Source organism: Pieris rapae, chromosome 8 (genome assembly GCF_905147795.1).
Source record: "Pieris rapae chromosome 8, ilPieRapa1.1, whole genome shotgun sequence".
NCBI lineage: Eukaryota > Metazoa > Arthropoda > Insecta > Lepidoptera > Pieridae > Pieris > Pieris rapae.
In genome coordinates, this window is record NC_059516.1 from 273725 (window position 1) to 296843 (window position 23119).

The 23119-nt window shown below is 35.0% G+C and overlaps 2 protein-coding genes across 4 annotated transcripts; one reads left to right on the forward strand and one right to left on the reverse strand.

The window, feature by feature from the left end:
- Positions 1-267: 267 nt before the first annotated feature.
- Positions 268-10533, reverse strand: LOC110999562 (BTB/POZ domain-containing protein 9). Of its 2 annotated transcripts, none has more exons than XM_022268670.2 (15): positions 10251-10533; positions 9525-9618; positions 9214-9377; positions 8816-8879; positions 5590-5746; positions 4095-4194; positions 3585-3713; positions 3295-3454; positions 2831-3053; positions 2123-2282; positions 1899-2026; positions 1584-1823; positions 1432-1510; positions 1015-1129; positions 268-940 (listed from the first exon to the last, which is right to left on the reverse strand). In XM_022268670.2, exons 2-15 carry the CDS (start codon positions 9604-9606, stop codon positions 795-797), a joined length of 1947 nt encoding a protein of 648 aa, XP_022124362.2. In that variant the 5' UTR covers positions 9607-9618; positions 10251-10533; the 3' UTR covers positions 268-794. The 2 variants fall into 2 exon arrangements, with proteins under 2 accessions (XP_022124362.2, XP_022124363.2); XM_022268671.2 differs by having other exon boundaries at positions 1015-1114; positions 10251-10531.
- An 803-nt stretch (positions 10534-11336) lies between these two features.
- On the forward strand, positions 11337-22941 carry LOC110999566 (lethal(3)malignant brain tumor-like protein 3). Of its 2 annotated transcripts, XM_022268677.2 has the most exons (13): positions 11337-11483; positions 11771-11992; positions 12074-12868; positions 13455-15533; positions 15621-15846; positions 18391-18527; positions 18681-18852; positions 19475-19619; positions 19832-19897; positions 19976-20036; positions 20582-20809; positions 20897-21046; positions 21481-22941. In XM_022268677.2, the coding sequence occupies exons 2-13, from the start codon at positions 11843-11845 to the stop codon at positions 21520-21522; spliced, it is 4251 nt and encodes a 1416-aa protein (XP_022124369.2). In that variant the 5' UTR covers positions 11337-11483; positions 11771-11842; the 3' UTR covers positions 21523-22941. The 2 variants fall into 2 exon arrangements, with proteins under 2 accessions (XP_022124369.2, XP_022124371.2); XM_022268679.2 differs by lacking the exon at positions 11337-11483 and having other exon boundaries at positions 11878-11992; positions 12282-12868.
- Positions 22942-23119: the final 178 nt, after the last annotated feature.

A 23119-nucleotide genomic window follows, 5' to 3' on the forward strand; every position in this document is an offset into this window, starting at 1 on the left:
ATACCTATATTATAAAATTAGGCCTATATTCCAAATAATCTCAATATTGCCTTATCATAATTATTTTAACTAAACTTATAGGTAAAGTTAGAATTTTTTTTTACAATGTATAAAGTACTAAGTATGTAGAGAATTTATAAGCATGAATGTCAACATGGCCACATTTTTTTGTGGCGTAAAAAGTAGTTGTGTACTTCTTAATAGAATGTAGAATGTAGAGACTCCTTTTCCGCACTTAGACTCTTAGCAGGTCCGTTGTGCGTGACTTCTTAATAGAAATAAACTTAAAAAATAACTCCTTTAGTTTCTCAAAAATGTAAGAATCTGGTTAACTTATTTGCATTTATAAATGTGGATAAATAATTTGCTGCCAGTTTCAGTTCACAACCATAATAAGCCAGTACTAATGAACAACATTATGTTTACATTTAAAACACAGTAACACAAACATAGCTTTATATCACCATCATCATATTACAAAACCAAAAAAAACAATTTATGCGTCTCAATTAACATAACAATTTATATATATACACTATTATGCGTTATAACTTATAAGACTAAAGTAATATTTGCTTAACAACACGTTTATAGACTAGACATTAAACAACACTAATAAACTTGTTCAAAATTAAATGTTACATAAAATCTCTCACCAAACTTGATCTACCTGCAGTCTTTTTGCGGATTTCTTTTGCCCTTGCTCTTAAAACATCACTATTCCTGTCATCTCGACGAGTTCGTGCGTAGGAAGTCTTTTCACTGCTTTACCAATTGTTCAGAAAGATTACCAGTTAATCCAACGCATCGTACCTCTCTTCCGCCTCGGTGGCCGTCTCGGCGGGCGGCAGGGCTCTACGCGAGGTGCCGGCCTCCGGAGGAGGACTGCCTTCGGCCGGAGGAGAGGGGCTGTCGCGGGTCTCGGCGGCGTTGGCTTGACCTGCGTTAATTATACATTTAAGGGCGGTCGGGCAGATTGCGAACATTATTATGGCGAACAGGAAGAGAACTGACCGACTTGCGCGGGGCGGGTGTCGTCGGAACGCTGCTTCTTTGCCGCGGGGTCCTCGCGGTCGACCTGAGCCGGACACTCCAGGTGCACCAGGTGGAACACCTGCACGTGATCAAACTCCATGCTCCGTATAGACATTATACACGACGCCACACAATTATAATAAAAATAATGAAAATCGGTAAAATGCCAATTGCATAACGTAACCAATTAAGTATTTTTTTATAGAATAAGACGGGCAAACGAGCCTACGACACTCGCAAAGGGCGTCTCTTCTCCTTCGAAGGAGTACCTACTCTTACTTTGAAGTCATATCTCTCAGTTCGCAAAACAAAGTGTGTTGTGAAGCGGACTGTGGAAGATTCCAGGCATCGAGATGATGCTGATGAAATGTTTAATTGACCTTGTTAAATACTCACTTCATTGACGGAGTTGTTGGTGCCGACGATGCGTATTATGGACACGGGCCGCGGAGTGAAGTAGATCACCTGCCACGATCTGTCAGCATAATGTTCGCCATATGTATTTATTATTTTAATTAAGAGTCCGCGCTCGAGAAGAAATATGAGACCTGCAAGTATCCCTCGTGCGATCGGCGACCATGTCCCAATGCCAATAGTTGAGCGAGACCTCCACGTAGTACGAGTAGTGGCGGTAGTCGCAGTCCCACAGGAGCATGCGAATGGACGAGAGGAGATAGGGCTGCGCCAGCTGGACCACGATGGCGCCGGATCCCAGCTGGTGACAGGTGTAGCCCTGCTCCCAATCGTAGTGCTCGGTGTCGCCGTTGAGGAGGGCGTTGCGGGAACGGCTGATATCAAACGAAGCAACGGTGAGCTTGAATATTGCGTAGCAGATCTGATGCGATTATTTGATCCAAGGGTACCTGATCCCTTCGATGACGACGGCGGACAGTTCCACCGTGGCCACGTTGTGCAAGGGCTCGATGAGGCCGTCGCTGAGGGGCGGCACCCGCGTCGTGTGCATCGCTTCCATAGACACCGCGTGGAACACCTGACGGACATTCATACATACGTCGACAATTCTTTAGATCTACCCAAAAGGAAACATATTAGGACAAAATTCATGTGAGACGATGAAATTTGTCACCTTATTGACGGTATTGCTGGTGCCGACGATCTTGATGTACTGCACCACTCTGGGCCCGAAGTAGAGGTTCTGCCAAGAGCGGCAGAAGTAGTTGCTGTGGTCGATCACGCGGACCCAGTCCTTCTGGTCCACCGACACTTCGACGAAGTACGCGTACGACCTGCTCGCGTCGAACGATACTTTGAAATAGTAAAGTGTGTGGTATTTGATGATACTGATCATCTAGGTGTGTCGGAGGACCTTAATTGGAACACCTCCGAGTGATTTTCGTTGCAGGAGTTAATATTTAAAAAAAATGTGTAATGTATTGTAATTCGTAAACAGCCGTCGTTAGGAAATACGTCGAGTATTTCCTAACGACTAAACCTAACTTCTTACGACTTCAAACGACTTTCCTAACGGTATAAAATATTGAATATTTTTTATTTACCGATTTTTCATACTTAAAAAACAATCGATTAATTAAAAAACTATTGTTTATGCAGCACATCTCTAAAAACCAATAGAAAAGTAGAAAATGTCGGATTGTTTACATATTTCAATACTTTACAAAAAAAAAAATTTTTCTTTTTAAATACAAACTTAATGTTCCAGTCAAGGTCCGCCGAGACATCTACATAATCAGTATCATCAAATTCGTGTATATAAATTCAAAGGCCAACCAAATGTGGAGAACATTGCGAATCACCGATAGGGCGTTTAGCTCACCGATTATCCCTGTCCCACAGCAGCAGTCGCACGTGGTTGATAATGGTGGTGGTGGCCAAGCGGACGATGATGCCGGGATTGTCCGGGGCGTCGGATATGGTGTGCCGGGTGTACCCTCTCTCCATGTCGTAGTTCTCCGTGTCCCCGTCGAGTAGCGCCGATCGCATGTCGCCCGTTATCACCCGCGCGCCCCGTTTGGGGGTCGCCACGTTTTCTTCGGGCACTGACCAGTTATTATCATTAATAACCTTTCATTCGAATAATAAACCACAAAATATTTTGACATTTCAAATTAATAAATGCACGAAAGAGTAATTCGGTGAGAGCCGATAAGATTAATTTTATTTATGTGTAAAGTATTGCCAATCGAATATATTACAAAATTCGTTGTTAAACACTTCGCGGGAACAAATTACAATTGACACAATTAAATGAAAAAAGTATTCAAGTAGACAGAGACATACATAGAAGCCCTCGATGGGGCAGGTCCGTTGTGCTGGTTTGGGTCTTCTCCTGTATGGCGTCCAGCAACATGTCCGGCGTCACAAGGCTGAAGGGCCGCACTACAGTGAGCAGTTCTTCCAGACTCATCAGAGTCAGTCGAACGCATTTCAAGATCTTCTCCTGATAAAAACATTACTTACTGTTGTTATCTTACTGTATACACCAGGACTAATTTAATTTATATTATGAGTTGGAAAGAAAGCATTCTTCTAAGTGATACAGTGATAAATAATCTGAAAATATCAAATACCACATGCGCCATGCTGCTGTCCGATTTGACCCATTGCTGGTTGGCATTGAACCAGTTGCATACGGCCTTGAAGATGTCCACTTCCGGAGCAAAAAACGAGTCTCTCTCCAAGAGGCCTTGTAGAGCTTCCTGACAACATAATTTATTCAATTTCAACTCAATTTAATTGATATATGGACCTATATATTCCTTTAATATTTTTAAGACGTTTTTAAATTATGTATTACTGGGAATTCAAAATGTGTTCAACGACTAAAGTGTTATAAATCAATAACAGAAAAATTATTTTGTGACACAAATATAAATTAAATGTATTTGCAACTACCAAATATTTCGTTCGTAATAATATTTTGTAAAATGGGGATTCGCAACTCAGGTTAAAATTCTACGATGATTTAAATACATAATAATATGATTTTCATGAATTTTTCTCTCAGTTTTGGGATTTAAGACTTACTGTAATTTTAATATGAAGTAAAATTCATATTGAAAAGTTTAAATGTGACTTACAATTGATAATTGTAGAAAAGTGTCATGCTGCAAAACTTCAGTAGCGTTCCTATCCAGAAAGTTAAAGCAATAATCCATCAAGGCATCTAGTCTGTAGAGTCTGCGAATCATAAAACATATATCAAAATTAAAATACCTCTCGAAAAATAAGTATTTCTATTTTATAGATTTTTATATGTAGGTACTAAGCTTATATAGTTTAGAAAGATCTAAGTAACGTTTAAGCGCCCTTCGTAAGATTTTTGTAAAGGATAATGATATAACATTTCTATAATTCCTTTATAAGAAATAAATAATGAACTTGATTCTCGTCAACAAAATGGTTTTTGAAGTGAAATTTCTTCTAGGCGCATAAGAGTAAAATTTTTTACGGATGAAACTTGTTTTTGTCAAAGAAAAGGGAGAGAGCGATTGAAAGAGTGAGAAAGGGAGATCGACTTTATTAGATACATATTATTACTTTAGATGGCAATTCCGTCGCATAACGTCTTGCAGAAACGCAGATTTTTTATTTATATTATATGTTATTATATTATCATTAGCACGTATGCAGTTTGTAAATAGTTTGACTATAGATACACAAATACATGGAGTCATCATATACTGGTACATGATTTTTTACAAAAGATCATAATTATTATACAAATTGCACGTCGCCATCGGAAACCAGTTTAAATTTCGTCATTTCAGTCTTCTGGGTTCAGAATATGTATTTTTAATGCCATTATCGTAATTGATGAAATTACCATATTGCACACCCCTAAATAATAATAGGTGCAGAATGACCTCACATCTCTACGAACGCCAAAGGCTTAAGCCGCTCGGAAAGGGATTGGTCATTTGAGCATTACTTTATTTAACTATCTGGATTCTGTTTGATAGAAACAATTTGTATATTTTTTACTAAGATTGTTTGACTTGAAGGTAGAAATTAGAATACAATTATATGGTTTTTGTGTTATTGAAGTTAACATAAGTGTTATAAAAAAAATTAAAATTAAAAAATACTTTTAAAACATAAGATAAAATAAGCACACAATGAAATAAAATAAAAGTACCAGAAATTTTTGGAAAAGCAGAAAAATAAAATTAGGTTCAAGAAAGGCACCCAACGATGCGTTCTCTAAAACCAATCACAGCCCACTACCAAATACATACAGCTACGGATAAGCTGTGTTCAAATACTTGGAATCCTAGGTTGGTTTTGGCGGAAGGAATTCGGAAAATATTGCTGATTTTAGACCAAGGGAGTGTGTGTTGTGTTGTTATTATATTGGTGTATCATCTGTTATGCAAGGTTATAATTTAGATAGTTCAGTATAAAGAATGGAGGGAAATGCTAAAGTTAGTGTGAAAGTGTCATTGGCTAGTTTTAATTGTTCTCCAGATATTGGTTGTAGGAGTGGACTCTTTGGTAGCTATTATGAGATGTGAATTATTTTTTAAAATATAAATCTATCATATTGTGCCTTCTATGCAGTTTATGAAATCTTACCGAGCAGCATCCAAAACCGCACAGACATTTCGAAGGGCCAAGACTTGTCGCAAGTAATCAGATATAGCTGTTTCCAACTTCTGGTAGTTAAACTGGTGTGCTAGCCCCAACATATCGAGTACTGTGTCTTCGCGCAGCAATGAAAGCCCCATGTGACCTATACAAATACAAATTTCAGTTTTTCTCAGGTGTTTAAAAGAATTACTGGGACATTCTATATTTATTATTATTACTTGTAAATAAATTGATAAATAGTACTGACATACCAAATTAATTAAACTTGTTTGATAAATAATTAAATGTTATATTCTTTATTTTAAAGTTGAATTAGAAAGCTCTCCCAATTCTTATAACTTAAATATGGGCCTTTCTCTGCTAACAGGAAAATCATGGTCCAAGCATTTTTTTTTTACTTTGGCTATATTAATGCATAGCCATATTTATTAAAACACATAATATAAAACCTGTTACTTAAGGAGTCAAGCTTAATCAATATTTAGAATCATAATCATTTCATAAATTCGGTCTAAAGGCCACTAAAAACAGTCCTCTGTTATGTCCTAATTCCGGATCGAGTATGAGTCGGTTCGGTTTTTCTAAGTTCTATTTAAAAAAGTAAAATTTTGAACACTATAAAAACATAAAGAATATTTGATGCATGTGAACAAAAAACTATTATTATTTTAGATAATTTTTTAGTACTAAAAACTAGTGTTTGAATTTTGTCCAGACATTTTTTGAACAGTCCTGTGTCATAATTTGAATGTCGCGCCACAAAAATATTAAAGACAATTCTGGTCACATTGCCTTTGAAACCGAACGTTAACAGTGTGAAGTTTGCTCGGTCGCCATGCTAAACAAATCGCCGCCATTTTGCGCAGTGACAACTCCGCGTCAGTATGGTAGCCACGTCTCTGTAGTGTTGAGTGAACATTCCTCTGGTAAGTCTATTTAACGGTGTTTTATGTGTTATAATTATATTTATTTAACAAAAAATTGCTTAGTGTGATAATTGAAAGCTGTCTCAGTGTTATGAAGTTATATATTTAAACTCATACGTGGTATGACATTTTTAAGTAAAAATAACAGTCCTCTGTGCAACAGTCCTCTGGAAATTTATAACACAGAGAACTGTTCAATGTAACAGAGAACTGTTTTATTTGACGTCCGTGTATTTTATTAATATTCCTTATAGTATGCACTAACCTACTGTTTGTCGATAGCTTCTTTCTTTCTTACAAAGGCATGCCACGCTCATTCAGATCTTGTTTTCTATTAATATGGATTTTGAAATATACAATAATATGTACCTAATAACTACCTGTTTTTAAACCCTACCGTTTTAAATTCAATTTTGAAAGTTTAGGCACAAGAAAGCTAGTTAAAGATATGAGTCGACGTGAACACAAAGCTGTGACTAAAGAGTGGAGAGAGCACTGCTACCTATCGTGTAAAAAAAAAGCTTTGAAAGAAATTACAAACAATTTTGTACGACAAAATACGCCCGAAACCGAGGGTTCTCCTCCTACTTAATGTTCTGTCTCTCCATCAATACTACCTATGAGTCCTATGACCACTCCATGAAGTGATGCAAGTAATGCGAGAAAGCGTAATGCGAGAAAGAAACGTGACAAAATTATAAAGGATAAAGACAAAAAGATCGAGTATTACAAAAAAAATCCGAGAAGTATAGGAAGAGATTAGAACGTTTGGAAAAAGCTAAGACAAAGGAAAATGTAGACACACCTAACACTAAACTTATTAAAATGTGTGATTCGCCAGTAACTCGCAGAGAAGTAGTCATTCAAGTCAAGTGTTGAATGCACAGCTGAAAGAAAACTACTCTAATTTAAAAACCTGCCAAGAAAAACAAATTTTCGGAAAAGTCTTGTCCGGTAAACTAATTCACAAGTACAAGTTATGGCGAAGCAAAGATAGTGCTATATCTTATAAAAGAATTCAGAAAGCAGCACGTCAATCAGTTTTAGTACCTAAGCTTCGGACTCGCAAAGACAAAATTTCATCTGATTGCATAAAAACTGTACGAATCTTTTATGAAAATGATGACAACAGCAGACTTAGACTTAGACAGACTTTAATGGCACTCTAAAAATACATCAAATAAAGGCTGAAATATTAAGAAGTCCTCTGGAATCAGCTCCAAGATGCGCTAAACTCATAATGAAAAGTTTAAGTTGCAATTGTGAAGACGAGTGCTAGCATTTTAATTTAGGAGCGTTACAGTACAAAAACAAGACAAAACTTAACGTAGATGATATTTACACAGACTCTGAAAATGAAAACATGGACAACTCACAGGATCCCACAATGAAGACCGACTACGACGCTGCACTAGCTGGACCTAGTTCAATTAACCAACAGAATTACACCATCGGTGATTACGTCTTGGTTAAATTTCTAGTAAGAAACACTGAATATTGTTATGCTGCAGTAATTAATAAGATAGATATGGAAGAAGGCGAACTAACAGTAACCTTCTTAAAAATTTGTGATGATAAAGGACACAGGTTCAGAGTCGATGAAAATGATGTTTCTGATGTGTCCTTTGACCAAGTATTAAAGAAGTTGCCAAACCCAGATATTGCCCTAAAAGGGAAACGAATATTTTATTATTTTAATATACCTGTACCTGTTTTTGAGAAATAAGTCTGCATTGATAAGTAAACAAGGCTGATTCTTAGTACCTAAGCTTAATTTTGATTATAATTATTTTAATTTGTTACTCAGAGAGCGAAACTCGCAATTTCTTCCTAATAAATATAAATATTTCTGTATGTGATACAGTATTTAATAAAGAAGGTAATTTATTTGATTACATTTAATAACTAATATTGTGTTTTTATTCATATAAACATTGACTTAAACTGGTATCTGGGTAGATAAAACATTCCTCTGGGTGGCAAAACAGTCCTCTGCCGCGTTTTTTCACAAAATTGCTTATAATTCGACAAATAAGGGAAAATTACGATGGTTTCTTGTTTAAATATTTATATATTATAACTATCTATCGACTTAACATATTATATTTTTATTTTTTAGAAAAAAAAGGTTAGGACAACTGTCAATAGACAAGTTTCCAGTTAGTAGAGAATGGCCCATATATAGTAGTACTACTACTTTAAGCCTAAGGATAGGAACATAATATTCTTAAGACTCAAAATTTTCTTACACAAGTACCTTTTTTTTCAATTATTTATAAACTCACCTGAATAGACATATCTTAGGAGAGCCTTGAATGCTTGGAGTGGTGCCTGCAACTCCACTTCAGACTAAAAACAACAAGTTTATCAATAAGTTAACAACAAATAAATTGCTACATATTTTTATAAATAAACCGTAATTTAACCATATTAATTATAATATTTATTTTTATTATAATTTTATATAATTTTTATTAACCATAATATAACCATATTAATGTTAAGGAGTAATGAAATTATTTATTAGTAAAATTTTTATGAACTTTGTACCAAAATCATGTTTTGAACAACATCAACACACACAAATATATTAAAATATTAATTAAATGTGTAGTATATAAGACAAAGAATCTTCATTAGAGTAGTAATTAGAATAGCGTAACAGTAAGGAATAGTAACAAACTTGACTAGACTCCCTCATTCCTCCATAAAGCAGAGCCCTAAAGTAGTCACTGCTTGCTGCCAATATCACTTTATGTGCAGGAATTCTCTGCCCCTCCACTATCAATGTCACATCTGAGTACTCTGATGACAGGCACAGAGACCCAATGTGTTCAGACAAATGACCTGTAATATTAACTTTATTATTAATACTTCTATGATGAATACTGACTGTTTATTAAAACAGTATCAGAGTGGAAATAAATATAAAACCGATATAAATTGATGATTATATATTATATCACTCAATAAAAAAAGTACATGTATACTAACTGATATGTTCTATTTCACCAACACGGCAGCTACAATTACTGTCGGCGGGCATGTAGTGGTGTTGACTTGTCATTTTATCCATAATGATAAATTTCTGGAATTGTATGTACAAATTGGAGTTAAGTAGCTGAAAGACAAATGGGGGTCACTGGAGGACACCTACACCCAACTTGGGGTTCCAGTAAAAAATATATAGAAATTTAGGTACACATACAATTAAGTAAAGGAAAGAGAAATTATACTAAGATAGATTAAACTACATGAACTAACACTAAAATAAACTGTAAGAAGTGTAAACTTTAAATACTGGAAATAGAAGGCTTTTTATTTTATTTTATTTATATAAAAATTACCATTATTGTTATACCAACAAGAGCTGACATTTAAGCTTCTTTGCCATGTATTGGTATTCATCTGCATATATTTGTGATGTGAATAAGAAACTTGCACTTTGGATGGTATACAAGGGGTAAATGGAAGGAATAACAATGTGCCTTTAATATAAACAACATTAAACTGCTATAACAAATTAAGAAGGATTTAAACATAAGATTTCATATTCTATAAATTCTTATAGGATTAACATTTCTGAAAAGAAAATTTCTAAATGAAAATAATTAATGCAATGTATAAATATATATGAACTCTATTACAGTATTTTTGGTTGTAATAATTATAAAAGCTATCCCATATTATTACGAAATCTAACTTCAAATAAAAACATACCTGATGAAAATCACTTAAAATCGCTTTCCATAAGTAGAAACAAATACGACACAGCACATTTTTTTCTTGCCAATCACTGGTTCCATTTATTGTTCTTTTCACTGGAAAATGAGAGAATACCACAATAGAGTCCTCAGGGTATTGTTATCATAATTATTACAAAATTTACTTGTAAACATTAAATACTTGATTGATAGTAGAGTATACATAAATATTTTGATTTTCTTTCAAATTTATCTCCATTTTATTTGTCTATTCCACCTCTTTTCACTATGAGTTCAGATTAATAACCTGCGAATGAGAATATAGCTCTATTCTATTGTAATATTATTATGTAACATTATTAATATTTTATAGTCGTGTGGCTATTTAAAAAAGAAATGCATTACAAATCTGTATAATAAAAAAATATAAGTAAAAATTTTAATCTTGACGTTTTATTATTTGATTATTATTTTTTATATATGTTATAATTTTCCTTAAACATAATTCTAATTTAATATACACTATATTTATAATTAATATAGTCTACATCCACGGAAACGGAAGTTGTCACAAAGTACAAATTAGAAAACTTTATATAGCTATGCTATTAGCTATAGTATACCCTTGTCCCTTAGTAGTTAAACCATTTGAAAATAATAATGATTTTATATGTAAAAAAACATAATTTATTAATTTGATGCATATTATCATGGCTAGAAAATCTGGATTTCTTATAATATTTTTAGTTTAGTATAGAAATAAATTATTGCTCATGTGTTATTGTATGTAGTAGTATTAATATCGTGTATTATTTCCTTTTATAAATAAATACCTAATGGTCATCGAATTTATAGCCTATAATAAGCCAAAACTGCAAATATAACAAAATCCTTTTTTTTAGAAAATAGATTTCATCAAACAAAGTACATAATATTACATGATATTAAGAAATAGCACTGAATATAATATAGGACCACATTACACTGTAGCTGAATCAGGCGCGAAAGCTTCGTCATGGGGAATGCTTGGTAGGGATTGGTTAATAATTTTGAAAGTACCAACCTCAAGTAAAACACTGCATATAATTTTGGCTATGTTGTCACAATTATTACCAGTTGTGTAGGCAGGTAAAATTCGTCGCTTTGCTGAATTTAATTTATTTTCTTTGGTGATTATCAATGTGATAATGCTAATAAAATATTTAGAATATTGGCTGTAAAATATTCTATCGTAGTATGATGATAACAGGTTTGTAACATATTAATGTTTTATTGTTTCTATAACTTTTCAAAAGGTTGTGGTTCTGCAAAAGTAGCTGCACAATAATGAGAGAGTGCGATACTCGCGAAAGAAAATGTAACGATTATATTATGTCTAAATTTAAATTATTTCTTAGATTATTTTAGCTAAAAGCTTGTTCTTCTAAAATATTTAAATATGTAAAATAACTAAGTTCACCTCGATGTACAATATAAAATGACTTAAGTGATAATGTTAATTTTACATTACAATATTTTATTTTTATTGGCTTGCAGATAATTTTTAATTAAACATTAAAAGTAATCTGACCACTGTAATGATTACGGAAATGATTTGTACGCGGGGAAATGGAGCGACAACATTGTAATTTACTTCAAAACTTTGATGAACCAAAAAGTGAAATATTGAAAAAAAGGTTGCTGAAGGCTACGAATACTTCCGCCAGTGTTCATAATTCTCTAAATAATTCGCACAATGTGCTGCTAAACACATTGCGTGTAAGTTTTTGATGTATCAATGATTAATTTAATTCATATTATTAATTTGCGTCCTCAATGACATTGTTTGTTACGTTGCAGGCGCCAATCTCAAACAGTATGATCGTTACCTCGGTGCAGGCGCCGCAGAGCTCCATGCCCATTACTCACAATTTAGTAACTCATTCAATAGCCCCTGTAAAAATTCATACAAACAACTCCCCTTATCCTCTTCAACTATCAACAGTTCATGTTCCAGTCCAAATACCTGGCTCTACTTCGAACATTAACGTTCCTGTTCAATTATCAGGTGCCACCAGCAGTGTTCCGCTACAAATAACACCAGTTAGTCTCCCCATACAAGTTTCGGGGACTACAAATGTACCTGTGCAACTTCCAGCGGGTGAAACTATTAACGTACCACTTCAAATACCAACTGGAAATCAAAATATCCAACTTGCGGGACCAGCTTTGCCTTCTATGCCTATTCTTCAAAGCACTGGTCCAACACTACATAACTCAATAATACACTTACACATGGGTTCAAATGCAAGACCTACAAACCTTGATGCTGGGTCAGAATTGCAAAACAATCAGATGCAGATACAAGAGACAAGTGTGCAAGTCAAGATGAATAATCCAACAGCAGTATCTCAAGCACAAATAAGTTCAAATTCCACAATAGTGCAAATACCAAACTCCTCAAGTAATTCCATTCAGTTGGCTCTTCCAAGTTCTGTAAATTCGGGAGCTGTACAACTAAGGGGTGCCACAAGGACTGTTCCACATGTTGTTTATATCCAGACTCCAACTGGACTTAAACCTATGACTAGTACTGAAGTTATTAGTCAAGCCAGCACCAGTGGAAATCCTCCACAGATTATTGTAAGAAGACCGGTAAGTGTTGTTTGGGATCTGGTAGTGAATGATATAAATTATTTTTCTACAGCAATAGTTGTAAAAACTTAGGCAAATGTGTAATTTAGAGCATGTATGTAGGACAGACTTTGATTTAAAAGTTTAAGCCATAAGACAGCTTTAAACCAATTCTTGGTTCTTAAATTGTACAGTAGACATGTTTTTTATTGATGTTTAAAAAATATTTTCTTATACACCTCATAAAAGTTATTTTATATATCCAGCAGTATTGTTTTAACTTAACACAATGAATGGTTTATAAGAAAATAAACCTTTTATAATACAACACCTTATGTGCAGATACTTACATAATTGTGATTAAAACTTTATTTAAAGTAATCATTTACATTAACTGTATATTTTATTCATGATTTCCTTTGATTGTCCTTTTTATATACTTACATTGCCAGATGTAATTCTGTTATTGGGACTAGGACAAAACAGCTGTTTCCCCCTGAAACTTTTTCTGATAGCTTTTCAAGAATATCTGCAACACTGATAAGGATAAAAATGTGTTATTTTTTTAAAAATACTTTGATTTTTATAATATTATTACTTATTGCAGGTGACAAGTAATTCCAATATACATTTGATTTCAAATGTTGGTAATAAGCCAAATATTGCACCCAAGTTACCTGTTCAAAAAGGTGGGTCTATACTTGCTCCAGCTAACGCAGCACAACCCATTGTAATTCAAAAACCCAAAGGCAATGAAAAAGTTATGGTTCCTGTTAGTATTGCTCCAGCGTCACAAGGCAAGCAGGCTATTGCATACCTCGGTTCAGTTAAAAAACCCACCAAGAGTCTAACAGAAAATCAGTCAATATTGATTTCAAGTAATCAAGCAAGTGTGAACTCAAATAATCAAAAACTTTTCATTACTCCAATGAATATCCCCAAAATACAAAACACCAAGTTTATTTTGCCTGTTACCTTGCCTGCTACAATGTCCACGAAGGGTCCAGTTATTAATCTACAAATAGCAAATGGTCAGATTCAAAATGATCCTCAAGGGAATATAACGGTCATGCGAGACACACTAAATGAAGCATCTGATATGCCACCGTTACAACCGTTGGGGAAAATATTATCTATCAATGGCAAAGATACTTCAGTACCTCAAAGCCCAAAATCAGAAAAGGGTTTTACATTTAGTATATCTGGTTCTAGAGCCGAACCAACTGGTGAACAAGGCGAGTATACCTTATCGATACCAGAGACAAATGCATCCATGAACGATGACATTTATACTGTTTCAATAGCAGATGACGAAGGAGGCCAGTCAAGAGAAAAATCCTTTACATTAGCTATTCCCGAAAAGAGCAAAAGCCTTTTAAATAAGAATGTCATCGATAGAAATGACTTGGTACCAGCCACTATAGCAGCTCCAGCTATATTACGTCGTTCTAACTCTGACACGGGAGAAAGGAAAAACATTAATAACAATATCAAGAGACGGATATCCTTGTGTACGGAAAATTTAAACAACAAAAATTTGAAATTATCTGGCCCAATTCCACATTCATTAAACAAACTAAACAATCAGCAAGAATTAGAAATTAATGACGATCATCGTGTACCTTCTTTGTTCTGCGATGAGAAACTGGATAAGGATAAAGATTCAGATAATGAAGAGTATAAGGAAAAATCTGAACCTAAGAAGTCTAATTCTGATGACATCACATACGTCAATTGTAAACGAGAGGAAACGACCACTGAAGAAGATCCACCGGGGCTAGTTTGGAATAAAGGTGTTGCAAAGCTACGTGGAAGTGAGCTTAATTTTAAAAGTAATGAATTTGGCCTTATCGAAGTCCTCGAGGACAACTCGGAAGGTGCTTCATCTTTAAAGTATCATACTCCTCTAAAACAAAGAATAGAAAAGAAGAAAATTGCATCTCCCGAAGAATTCATTACTTGCTTTGGCTGTGGGATTCACGGTATGGCTGCCGAGTTCATCAATGAAAGCTTCTGCAGCGAAAGTTGTCAAACAGAACATGAGAAATCAATTATAAAAAAACGCGAGAAGGAAAGAGCTGATCAAGCAAAAAAGAGAAACAAAATGAAGAAACTGTTAATGAGGAAACAAAATTCCGACTCGGATCTATTGAACGAGAAAAACGATACAGCCATGGGGCAAAGCGATTCTTTGCCAGAGACACAAATATCTGAGGTTTTACTGATGAAGATGAACGAAGACTCGATAGAAAACGAGAAGTATCCGTGGATGTGTGGGAAAAACGGATTTTCTTGGATGCGCTACTTGGACGTGTGTAAGGCGAAGGCGGCACCGGTGAAACTGTTCAAGGATCCGTTTCCATATAATAAGAACGGGTTCCGGGTGGGGATGCGGCTGGAGGCGATAGACCCGCAGCACCAGTCGCAGTTCTGCGTCGTGTCGGTGGCGGAGGTGCAAGGTTATCGCATGAGGCTTCACTTCGACGATTATCCAGACGTGTACGACTTCTGGGTGAACGTGGACTCGATAGACATTTTCCCGGTGGGCTGGTGCGAGAAGAACGGTCGCTCCCTGAAGCCCCCCTCGGGACACTCGGCCGCCACGTTTTCGTGGCCGCTCTACCTCAAACAAGTCCGTGCCATCGCTGCCCCTAAACAGATCTTTGCGCATCTCTCCAATACCACGGTAGGTTGACTCGAAATGCCATCGCGTCTTATTCAAAATATTGTTTGGGATTTCCAATGGTTCATCGTAATTTGTGTTCGGGCGCAGGTGGTGAAGCCGCACAGCTTCCGCATCGGCATGAAGTTGGAAGCGGAAGACCGCCACAATGACATGGTGTGCGCGGCGACAGTCTCCGACGTTCTGGAGGGACGCCTTCTGGTGCATTACGACAGCTGGGACTCTGTGTACGATTGCTGGTTGGACCCAGCGTCCCCTTACATCCACCCTATCGGATGGGCCCAAGACAACGGCCACGCGCTCACTCCGCCTAACTGTAAGTCTTGTTTCTTTTATACTTTTCCTTATCTGCAATTTATAACTGACCTGTATACTCTACCTTCGATGAAAATAAAAAAATAGACATAAATTAACCCTGAAACAGTTTATTTTACTTCTATTTTCATAACATTGAGGCCCAGGATCTTGAAAACATTCCCAAACACGGTATCTATCGTTTTTCTAATGGCTATTGAAAGGGAGAGTTGACTATCTTTTTATGATTGTGTGTTCTAACGAATGCAATAGGGTCTTAATAATGCTTCCTTAAATTATTTCGGTCCTAACCTAATTACGGTGAATGAATTAAAAATAAATATTTTTTTTGCAATAAAATAAAGTTATTTCTTAGATATTTTGGCTCATCGATCGTAGAGCTCAGGACTTTTGTTCGCGTTTGATCTTCGCTGTTATATTCAGTGTTTAATATTCAAAGAAATATATAAAATATATTGTTATTATATTTATAACGAGGTACAACTTAGTTTTATATGCTTAAAAACTATTGGGATATTTACAATACATATATTCAACATAGAAAGACAACTCAATTTTGATGGAAGTTTAAATCAACTTAGGAATCAACTTAATATGTGGCTCGGTATTGATTAAACACAGAGAAGTTTTAAACATTATTAACGCATTACCATGAACTGTCAGAGCAACCTTGTAGGGTGCCGTTGAGAGGTGTAAGTATATATTTTTAGACAAAAACATCTCACTATCGAAATTCTTTAACCAATTAATTCTTTATCAAGGATTATTTAATGATACATCCAGAAATATTCATTATGATAGGTTTCCTTAAAGCGCGTGGTCGATATCATCAAAATTTAACCTTCTCTTTAAATAACTGTTATCTGTTAAAGTTATTGGTATATTTACTTAACACGTTGTTGGGACAAAATAGGTGTTTTTTTTTCTCAATTTTATAAGTAGCGTCTTAGTAAATATTATTTTGTTGCGCGTATCAGTATACAAATGATTTAGATTATGATAAGCCAACGCGATTTAAACTAGATGCCCACTACGTATCGTAAACGAAATAAATAATTTTGTATTACAAACCAAAACATGTTTTTCCTTTCCTCTATAAACGAATCAGCATCGAGCCCCTAAATAGAATGTTAATTTAATACAAAATGGAGGAAAATTATTGTTTAATTGTTGGTGTATTGTAAACATTTATCAGTTGTCGCTCGGCGCTCGCTCGCACCGTAGGCTTGGCATGTTATCTGGTTGCCGATAAGAAACCTGTGGCCCTGCGTTGGGCATTACGAAATTGACATGTCTTCCCAATCTAGAATAACGTTCGTAAGTTTATAATTAGCGAAGCCGATGTTTCCATGACCTAAAACAATACACGAGTTATCCATAACGATGAATATTTAATTAAATAAATGTTTTTGGTCGAAGTGAGCGTCTATTGTGTATAACAGGTATTGTTTTTATCAATAAATCATGTTACATTCTTTTCTTTTCTTTAGTTTCGTTTATTTTTTTAAGTTTAACCGATTTACATAACATATTATATACAATTGTTGAAGTTAATTTTATTACATCGCAAATTATTCATACATTAGTGGAGCCATAAAAATAAACATCACAGAGCTAATTAAAATAAATAGCAAAGGCAAAAAATATAAGGAGCATTGTTAGAGTAGTTATATGTAGTATTAATTATCTATACTTGCTTAACTTTAATTAAATTTTCGTTAAATACTGCGCACGTTTTCATTAAATACTGCTTTTATACTTTTAGTATCGTTACATTTAATGCGTTATGAAAAAAACTGTCGATTGCAAATAACACGAGTGTTTTTTTATACTTGTATAAAGTTTATAAGATCGAAATGGGTGTCACATGTTTATAATCGTCTCGATTTGTCCTCGCACCAATATCAGAAACCTGCCGACTGGCAAAGCCTATAAACGAGTGGCGCAACGTCCTCGATGGCCTTACATAACAATACATATTAATTGTAAATTCTGCCCAACTTAAAAACTGTACGTGGTTAAAATAATTGAATTTTAAAAACATTATAACACCATATAATGTAATAACTACGGGTGTAAACCATAATATGCGCCGTGTTGACGATCGTATTGATAAAACACATCTCGTCGAAGGATTTGTTTGCGTTACGTTCTTCCGCTTGTAATTCAAGGTGCTTTAGAAAGTAGGTCTCGTAAAAAGTTAAATGAAAGTAAGCACTTTAAATTAATTCGCAAACACAAGTGGTGAACAATAAATCGGACGTTACGAGTTACTCTTATTTTATTTATATCGAGATCTTATTATTACTTGTGATGTTAATTATATTATAGTCTTCTTGCGAATTCGCATTACATAGGGATAAATGTATGGGATTGATTGTAGTGGTGAAATTGATTTGTGAGTTTTTGAAAGGTATCTCTTAAAAGACAATCAATATTATTATAGCAATGGTATCTGATATTTATTTTGATTTCATCAGAGAGCAATAACAAATGGAGATAACATGTTTTGTTATTTTTAAAGAAATATGTATAATATGTTTAGATTACAAAGAAAGTGAGTTCTCATGGGAGACCTACCTATCGGACACGATGTCCATAGCGGCACCGCCCCGAGCCTTCAAACCTCGTCCGCCCGCGGGCTTCAAACCTGGCATGAAGTTGGAGGTCGTCGACAAGAGGGTATGATATCTTTATATTATGTTTTCTATTGTATTCAAAAATATTCCGTAAAAGGCCAAACCAACAAAGACGTTCAACATGTTTGTTAATGGACAATACCTACATTATGATTATCGCACATTTAAGTTTTTTTTTTATAACTATGATTTTCAGGTGCCATTTCTAATTCGTGTGGCAACGATAAGTGCGGTGCGGGGTCATCAGGTGCGCGTGTCTTACGATGGGTGGCCGGACACGCTGTCCCATTGGCTGGACGACGACTCACCTGACATACATCCTGTGGGATGGTGTCTCAAGACTGGGCATCCTCTGGAACCACCCCTCAGTGAGTATATGACATTAGGAATCTAGTACAATTATTATCTGAATATACGCTAGCGACATTGCAAAGTGGAAAGCTGGCTTTCTAGTTTTCATGACTTCGTTGAAAATCTATGTATTTTTTCTAATGTACTTCCTGCATATTTTTACTTTAAGGTGTATTATTATTATTAGGCCAAAATAATTAATTAATATGCATGCAAACGTGCATTTTATATTAATCAGCTTCCGTGTTTATAACTATTGCTACTCATGAATCAAATAATATAAGCATTTCAAGTGAGCCTCGCATTATTAACCTAGATACAAACCGCATCGTAATCAATTTACTTGTCAAGAAGAAAACATGACAGATACGAATGTGAGATATGTTATAAAATCTAAGTTAAGTAGTTATAAAGTTAAAAGTAGCGGGTTCAACAATTTCAGAAAGGCAATAGAGACGTTAGAGTGAAATAGTAGGCTAAAGTTGGGACTGCCAATGGCGACGTGTCACGCTCGTATATACATACTAAGATTCTCATGTAAATAAAATACATTTTTCGTAATGAGAAAAAAAAGTTCTATAATTATAAAAGATCTCACATAGTTTGAGAATAAAAACTCCCCATGATCGATCGTCACAGCTGCCGAAGAGTTTCGCGTGAGCGGGCCTTGCGGCGTGGGCGGATGTCGCGGCCTCGGCTCGGTGAGGGGCGGAGCGCACAAACAACACGCCGCAGCCTCCGCTTGCCCATACCGGAACCCGGAAGCCGTGCTGCCGGATCGCAGGTCACTACTTCAGTTTCATCTTTTATATTTTATTTAACGATAAAATATTTTATTGTAGTTTTCCTTCTGGGCTATCGAATTCACCTCTTAATCTAGAAGTACTTTATTTTCATAGACAAATTCCTTAATTATATAAGTTTAATCATTCATTCTAATTCTAATTTTTAATCTTAATTCTATATTATACAATAATGACGATTTATAAATTTCAGATCACAATCGAAATCGGTTAAATCATCCCAATCACTGACCCCGACTAGTGATACGCCAAAAGAAAAGTAAGTACAACTAAAATATAAATCTTTCGAAATAAATATATGAAAAGCTAATAATTAATATTTGATATCAATTTACAGACCAGGCCGGGGCCGACCTCCGAAACATAAAAGAGTAGAAGAAGTCACCAAAACTGAGCCGGTAGGTTTTTATTGTATTTCTATTTAAATTTGCAAGGTAGACTGTGAAATTTTCAATAATTCTTCAAATGTAAAAATAATTGCTAAAACATTTTTAAAACCCAATAATTTCGTTGGCATTGCACCAAAACAATATTTTTTTGAGCACAAAATTATACACAAACATAGTTCTTAGCCTTCAACTAGTGGTAGAACTGACATGTCCCATACATTAATAGGGGGAAAAGGGAAATAAATTTTCTGCAATATCGCTATTTCCACTTACACAAAGTGTGAGGACTGAGGCCGATTACTGGTTGGGAGACGGCGAATTAGCTGTTTAGAATATGGAAGTTTGTAAAACATCAGAAAACGTCAAAATCGGTTTGAATTTTGACAACCCTGAGGTCCATATAGAGAAACATTCACAGAACAAGCTAAAAAGTTTTAATTCTGGAAAACCGTCTCTGACCGTCACATTAATGAGAAACGAAGCAGGGGCAGCTAGTTGTTTTATGTAATTAAGCTTTCTCTAGTGCAATTATTTATAAACCTTTGTGGTGGCAGGTGTCCGACGAAGAGTCGTTGTCCAGTAGCGGGGGCGGGGGGAAGAGGTGGCGTGGGGCGTCAGTTGGGCCGGAGATGGCCGTGAAGCAGCCCACGCCGTCCTCCCCCACACAGCCGACACCGCCCGCCCAGCCCCCGAACGATATGCTGCCGTCCACTCCGAGATCTCTCGTCGCCTATCACCTAGCCGAACTAGCCCTATGTCCCGATCCCACTACGTGGACACAGGTATGTCGGATTGATGACCTATTGCACTATTACTTCGACAAACGGTATTTGTCAATATGAAAAGTGCAATTGTATCTGTGGTTGCAGAAAGAGGTGTCAGCGCTGGTGTCGCGAGTGGCGGGAGCGACGGCGGGCGCAGCGGCGGCGGCGGCACGCCTCTCGGGCGCCGAACTCTTGATGGCCTCCTGCGAGGAACTGGTGCATTGCCTTCGGCTAAGACTGGGGCCCGCTGTCAAGGTATACACGCTGTTTCAATTATTACCCTCACTCAGAATCGTTCATTAAAGGTTCGATTAGGGGTCGTTTTTTTTCTTATTTGGTGATTATGTCAACATTAATTAATTACTTTTTTACACATATTACCTACACATTGTCTATGGTTGTAAACGAAATGCGATTTCGAGAATTCCTCCAAATAGGAGTTGATAAATTGCACACACATATACACATATTTTATATAATGAAGCTTCAGTTGCCTAATTGACTGTTTAAATAAATAATTGTATATAAACCAACATGCCTGTGGAGATAATTGAATGAACTGTTAAACTCTGGCCACAGAAATAATTTGACATAATGCTTAAAGGCCTTATACCGCATTTAAGCAAAAATATCTACTCTTTAGAGTTAAATAATTTATTTGGTATTTTAATAAGTTTGAATAATTGAAGGTGTACGCGGCGGTGCGGCATTTGCGCGAGCGCCTCTCCTGATCGCGGCATCTCGCGCACTCACGCGCCATCTCCATCATCATGTGAACATTAGTGAAGTGATATAGTGTTAAACGTTTGTTAGTTAGTGCTATTTCAAAGTGTTTTATGGAGGAATTTTTAGTTTATTTGACTACCAATGTTCAGACTGGTGTATTCATTTGAGACTGTTTTGTGTATTCAGTGTTATTGACTCGTAGACAATTTATGTTTAAACAAATTTATTGTCCTATATGGATACTGGATTATGGCAAGTAAACTAGTCAATATTAGTTGCTTTTGGCAAAATAAATAAGGCGCTCGTTCTACACACAATATGACTTTAGTTTGGATGTTGCCAACTTTCATGTGACATGAATTCTACCAAAGGGCGATGTTACCCTTTACATTTAAGCACAAATTGTGTGGAATTTCTTACATTTAATACGAGGTTGTGATGAATGAATCACTATTTTACATGTGGACTCATTGGACTCATTAAAATTACGTTAGAGTTTCTTATATATCGCTTTTGCGAAACAAAATCATTTCTTATAAAAAATGAAGGATTAACTAATCACTAAACCTTAGTTGGCCGTGCACTGCATTCTTTGGTGTTAGATTTATGTTGACTTCACATTGACAAGATTAAAATAATTATCAATTATATTTTTTTGACTATTCAGTTTACCTTTTCACAAAAATAAATTGCTTGTTATACAAATCAATTTCTAAATCATTTCAAATTCTTAATCAATACATTTAGAATTTCAATTAATGTTGTTAAACCAAAGAATTGTAACTAATATTCAAAATCAAAAATGTATATACTATGTTGTATATAAATGTATTATATTTGATAATATACTGTATATAGTTTTTATACATATAATGTAGTGCAATTTAGATGAACAACTCTGCAACAAGCATGTTGTATGAAGAAAATATTTAGTTTCCTAAAATTATTTTTGAGGTATAATAATCATATTTTGTTAAATGAAATAAAAGCATTGAATTTATATATTTTACCAATGCCATCAATTAAATGTATGAGGCTGAAATTCACCCATTGTTAACCGATAATTTTTGGGATATAGTTGTTTTACAAATAAAAATAATTAAATGTTAAAATGTGGGTAAAGTTCAGCCTAAATTGAGTTGTAGCTATTTAAAAGATATATTGGTTTTATTTGAAATATAATCATATATATTCATGAAGAGGTCTTTTTTTAATTTAAATGAGAAAGGCTATTTTTAAAGCTAATTTATCAATGTGACAAAAGTACCTATTTCGATGTAAATAGTTATTATCGGAGATCATGTACAGTTTCGTTACACTATTATGTAAGTTTTTACCTTTTTGTGCTAAATACTGTGCCATTTTCATTGGCAGTATGATAAAACTGTTGTTCTTTTGTTTAATAAATTTTCTGATAAACAAAATGTTTTTTGCATACTTATTTTATTTATTTTTTGTTAAAAAATCCTTTTTAGGAAGGCATTTACATTGCCTATTAATAGTTAGGTGAAATAAAACATTATATAAAGGATATATTAGGCGATAAATTGGCGTATTTCGTACTGGCCACTTTAATCACGATTTTCTCCTCTTTGGTAAGGA